Below are 5,814 nucleotides of genomic sequence, written 5' to 3'. Positions count from 1 at the left end.
AGCATTGGTGGTGGGAATGTTGCACCAGTGAAGGGGGGTGTTCTGTTTTTGACTGAAACCCAACTACAATAATGCTTATAATCATGGTGCTTAAATAAAGATTTTATATATATATATATATATATATAAACAAAACTAAAAAATTAAATTAGATTAAAATCATGATTATGATATAATAATGACCATTTATGCTTATACATTTATAAATCACTTAATTAATTATATAACCTGCCAGTATATTATAAGGAACTTGTTTTGTATCTTAGTTTGGAGCCACATCAACAGTACTAGGGACTAACTTCAGGCTCTGTGCTCAGGGATAATTGCCAGAGCTAAGTTGTTGGTAAAGATCAAACCAGGGTTTAAAGCCTACAAATTAAGTATTAACCTCTGTAATATCTCTCTACCCTCTAAGTAGTTTTTAAAAAAAATGATGTCATTTAAAAAATATGAGAGAGAGAGAGAGAGAGAGAGAGAGAGAGAGAGAGAGAGAGAGAGGAGAGAAGGGGTAGAAGAAAGCAGAAGAGAGAGTCAGAGAGCGAAGAAGCACTCCCAGAATCTGGAGACCTCTGTCTTTCAGGAAGGGTGGGTAGGAACCTGGGATTAGAGCCCAAGAACCAAGATACTTTACTGCAGGTGGGAGGGGGTGCAGCAGAAGATTAAGGGGTTTAAACAAAGACAGTCTTTGATACTCATCCTATGGGGTGAGGAATCACTCATTGTCACCTGGCATCTGAAGCTTGGAACTTGCTTATCAACATTACAATGCCATAAGCATCAGCCAGACTTTTAAGGCTAGCTCCGAAAAATGAAGGCTTGCCCCCCTACTTGATGGCAAGATCACTTTTAGAGTCCTTGGCTTCCAGGGACAGAAATCCATTTCACCCCTAGTGCAGGAAATAACTCAAAGGGCTGGAGAATTTTTTTATTAGTTGGTTGGTTGGTTTGGTTTGATTTTGGGGCCCCACCCAGGGGCATGCAGGGGTCACTCCTATCTCTGCTACTAAATTACTCCTGGCAGGCTTGGAAGGGGTGGGGTGGGGGGGTGCTGAAAAGTTTTGCATGCTGTATGTAGCCTTGCCTGTTCCCCACCAAAAACCACTGAATAGCCCTTGAACATGGCCCAAAAACTAAGAGAAAAAAAATTCCAGTGGGAAAGAGAGCTCAAAAGGCTAGAGAACATTTCTTTTCTTTTTTTTTTTAACTTGATTGATGGATTGATTATTTGAATGATTGGTTGTTGGGCCACACACAGCAGTGCTCAGGGGTTACTCCTGGCTCTGCACTCAAAAATCGCTCCCCAGCAGGCTGGGGGACCATATGGGTGTCAGGAATTGAACCAGGTCCATCTCTGGTCATTGGTCATCCACACGCAAGGCAACCACACGCAAGGAAAACATGATTTCTTTTTTTTTTTTTTTTTTTTTCAGAATAAATCAATGATTTATTTACATTTACATTTGTCCTGGAAACCCAGGGCAGGCATGAGGCCAGGGACCATCTGCCCTTTCTCTCTTCTCTTTCCCAACCACCTTCTCACCTCCCTTTTCACATTCTCTTTCCTTTCCTCCTGATTTCCTCTCTCCCCTCCTTCCTTCCCTTCTTTTTATCTTTCCTTTCTCTGCATTTCCCCACCTTTTCTCCATCTACACACCACCACACCCAACACTCCTTGTCCCCTGTCCCAGTCCTTGGTTCTCCAGCCTCCCTCAGGTCAAGTCTCCAGATTTGGGGTCAGGAGGCGCACAGAGGCCATCAAACCATGGAACACTTGCTGCTGTTCTTCCTGTCACAAGTTTTCAGCTCAGTGTTGGAAGATTTGTTATTTCCCGACCGCCGGCTGACAGATTTAAGCAGGATGTCCCGGGCCAGAGATCTAAAGGCCTCATCCACGTTCATACTGGACTTGGCACTTGTCTCGAAAAAACGAATTCCGTACTCCTGAGCCAACTTATCAGCCTTCTCCTTCTGCACCTTCCTCTTGCCTTCCATGTCACACTTGTTCCCCAACAAGAGACGCTCCACTCCAGCTGATGCATTCTCTTTGATGCTCTTCATCCAGTTCTGAATATTCTCAAAGGATTTCTCGTCTGTGATGTCATATACGAGGATGATGCCCATGGCTCCTCGATAATAGGCAGTAGTTATTGTCTTGAATCGTTCTTGGCCAGCTGTGTCCCAGACTTGCAGTTTGATCTTCTTTCCCTCTATATCCACAGTGCGGATCTTGAAATCAATTCCTATGGTGGAGATGTAAGTACTGTTGAAGTTGTCCTCTGCAAAGCGGATGATCAGACACGTCTTGCCCACGCCCGAGTCCCCGATGAGCAGCAGCTTGAAGAGGTGGTCGTAGGCTTTGGCCATGGCGGAGTCTGGGGGAGCCGGGGCGGAAAACATGATTTCTAAGTGGAAACTGCAAGATTTGCTAAAAGTGATCTCCAAGCACTGTACCAGCAATCTTCCCTAAGCAATACCATTTGTGGCCCCATAAAAGGAGGGGAGGAAGACAGAGAGAGAGAGAGAGAGAGAGAGAGAGAGAGAGAGAGAGAGAGAGAGAGAGAGAGAGAGAGAGATCTGATTCTTATAGGACCCCAAATCAGGTCCCGACCCACAGAAATGTGTTCACTTTCACCCATTATTGTGTATGTGAATCTTTTCCAGATGGTTCCTGCTGACAGCTTTCAAGTCACCCTCTCCTACTCCTGACCTCTGTTTCTTCCTATTCCTAGTCAATACTTCCCTGGACACCTTGCAGCAAAGACAACTTATTTCCACTGTACTGCAAAATTCCCAGTATGTGATCTCTATGAGCATCATAATGTAATGCCATTAAGTTTGGGGGTATTGCTATTTTCTGTAGCAATAGGAGGGAAATGTCATCTCACAGGGATAACCCATACCCTCTTCTGAGTCCCCTATGCCCACTTCTCCTGGTCCACGCAGTCTTAGCTGTCTGTCCAGGACAGTGTGTGCAGTCTTTGAAAGGGATTTTAGACTTGCTGGCTCTCATGCATAAGGACCCTCCACTCCATTGCCAGCCCCTTTTTTCATTCTTCATTTGCAGTTGACAGGTCTTCCCTGCCTCCTGGGTGCACAGCCCTTTGGGGGCAGGTCCCAGTCACTTTATTCTGCCCTCTGGGCCAAAACTTTCCATCAACTTCAAAACCTTTTCTGCAGTTTCCAGCTGCATTCGCCACACCCTGGGAGTAACCATGTTTTTTTTTTTTTGTTTTTTGTTTTTTATTTTTGGTGAAAGTGGTTGAGATGACCCACTTTGACTTGGATCTCTGGCTCTCAGGAGTTGTTAAAATTCTTCAAATAATTAGATGAGCTAATGTCTCCTAAATTAGAGCCTGGTAGTTGATCTTTCATTTCCTCAGCACAAAATCCATTATGGTAGCTTAGTGCTAATGAATTCTTCGCTAACAATCATTTTCAGCCCAGAAACAGAGAATAAATATACTTTTGATTTATTTATTTATTTGCTATTTATTATTTACTTATTCCTAAAATCACAACAGGATGTATTCCTCAACTTTACCCAGCCTGGTAGACAGCTAAAATTTTGGAGCTACATAACTTAGTGTCTCTACTTACTAGTTAGCACCCTTAGCAAAATATGTAAACCCAGTTTTAGTCTCCACTAGGGTAAATTCTCACCCAGGCTAGTGAGACAGCCTGCAGTTGAGCTAACAGGAGAACTGGAGGTTGGGGAGAGGGGAGGTAAGCCATTACCCCTGGGAGGGGGGTAAGATATTACCATGACTTATGTTAGCTCCACTCTTCATTTAAGCCCATAACCCAGTTATTTATTCCCACCTCTACTACCAATCACTGGAACCAAAAGTTGATCTCCTAATTTGCAGAATTGAGGGACTTTTCTTTCTGGTCTGAAATTTCATCCCAGGAGCTTTGTGCCCCTATCCATGGCACTCAAAACAATCCTGTTCAGTCTCCAAATTTGGAGCACTTTCCTTCTCTTTTCTAGGTGGGGCACTCCTGCTTTATGCTCAGGAATTACTCCTGGTGGGACTCAGAGGACCATATGGACTACTGGGGATAAAACCTGGGTCAGCAGCAGCGTGCAAGGTAGTAGCCCTAATCACTATACTATCTCTCTGGCCCCAGTCACTTTCCTTCTTACTCAGTGTGCACAATGGTCTTCCTCTTCCTACAAGATCAAATTCCTAGTATTTCTCTGCCTTTATCTTTTTTCCCCCTGACCTTTAATTGTCTTGATACTTTGGTCATTCCCTCATCTTTCTCCCTTCTCCCTTACTGCTATTTCTCAAGCAGGCCTTTTCTCTAGCCTGACTTTTGTGTTTGTCCTCAACAGACTTCTGTTGCTCTCCTTCAGAGTTTGTCTTGAGTAGCTACTTCTTGCTTTTCTCTCACTACCATCTTATTTAAAATATTCCCTCTTGGGGCAGGAGTGGTAGCACAGTGGTAGGGCATTTGCCTTGCATGCAGCTGATCCAGAATGGAGGCAGTTCCCATTAAGTCTCCCAGGCCTGCCATGAGCAATTTCTGAGTGAAGAGCCAGGAGTAATCCCTGGGAACCACCAGGTGTGACCCAAAAACCAAAATAAATAAAATATCCCCTCTTCTCTTTATTTTTTTACATCTGCCTATTGTTCTATTCAATCACCTTCAACTCTATATAATTGACTTATTTATTGTCTATTTCTCCCAAATACAATATAAGTTCTTTGAGAGCTGATGTTTTCTTTCCTTTGATATATTGCTGCCTTCAGCACCATATCTACACTGGAATATAGAAGAGCTTCAAAAAGAATGGCTGCAAAGCACATGAACAATTTTCCTGCTTAATAATGTTTGATGCTAGGAAGATGACCACAAAATTTATTGCATCAACAATAGTTTTAGTTTATTTGGGAGGGCTCCTAAGAGGTGCTCAGGAGGATGGGGCCATACTATGATACTCAGTCAACTGGGCAAACTGTGAATGGAGGAGATGGTACTGTTTAGGTCCTGTGGTACTAGGAATCCCTGGGAAAAACTCAGAGGGTCAGAGGCCATCAGGGCTGCACCCAGAAATGGTCTGGGGGAAAATATGTTGCTCCGAATCAAACACCAAAACTATTCTATCTCTTTACTCTATCAATGGTTTATTCTTGGTTCAGTGCATAGAGGTCATTCCAGGCTGGGATTAGAGGAGAACCATACACAGTGCCGAGGATTAAACCCAGATTGTTCCTATGCAATTTAAGTGCCCTTGCCTCTGCACCATGCACCATGTCTTCCACCATAGTGTTGATGTTTTTGTTGTTGTTGTTGTTGTTGTTTTGGTTGATACTGGGCTGAGAGTAGAAGCCTCCCTCCTTAAGTAGGGAGGATAAAAATAACAGGAAAACCTAAGTCTTGAAAAGGAAAGTCAACAACTAGTTACACCAGCCCCCACTGCTGTAGCTCATGGAACTTAAAGGTCAGGTTTTCTAACCAGAATTCTGTAATTTTCTATGCTTATACCGGCTTTTTGTATCTAACCCTTTTTGTCCTAAAAAGGAAGCTTATACCAATCCTAAACTCATGTGATAACTTGTACTACCTCAGCAGATGTTATGCCCTTATAAGGAACTTGTACTATCTTAGAATGTCTCAGCGGATGTTATGCCTTTATAAGGAAATCATCCCTACCCCCTCTCCCCCTCTCCCCTTCTTATGGTATATAAGGATGAACAAAGAAAGCCACGTGGTCCTTTGCCTCTGTTCGGTTCTGGATGGGCACTGGACCCTGGCCAGCCAGAATAAAGAACCCACTTGAGCTTTTGCCTGAGTGACTGTCTCTTCATT

General features: G+C 43.4%; 1 protein-coding gene across 1 annotated transcript; it reads right to left on the bottom strand.

Annotated features, from left to right (window-relative positions):
- Positions 1-1,402: 1,402 nt before the first annotated feature.
- LOC126024449 (ras-related protein Rab-13) lies at positions 1,403-2,381 on the bottom strand. Its single transcript, XM_049784866.1, has one exon. The coding sequence runs from the start codon at positions 2,362-2,364 to the stop codon at positions 1,756-1,758; it is 609 nt and encodes a 202-aa protein (XP_049640823.1). The 5' UTR covers positions 2,365-2,381; the 3' UTR covers positions 1,403-1,755.
- Between the last annotated feature and the right edge of the window lie 3,433 nt (positions 2,382-5,814).

Source organism: Suncus etruscus, chromosome 12 (assembly GCF_024139225.1).
Source record: "Suncus etruscus isolate mSunEtr1 chromosome 12, mSunEtr1.pri.cur, whole genome shotgun sequence".
In the NCBI taxonomy this organism is placed as follows: domain Eukaryota; kingdom Metazoa; phylum Chordata; class Mammalia; order Eulipotyphla; family Soricidae; genus Suncus; species Suncus etruscus.
Note: the sequence above shows the minus strand (reverse complement) of the source record. Positions and strands in the feature narration are given on the sequence as shown.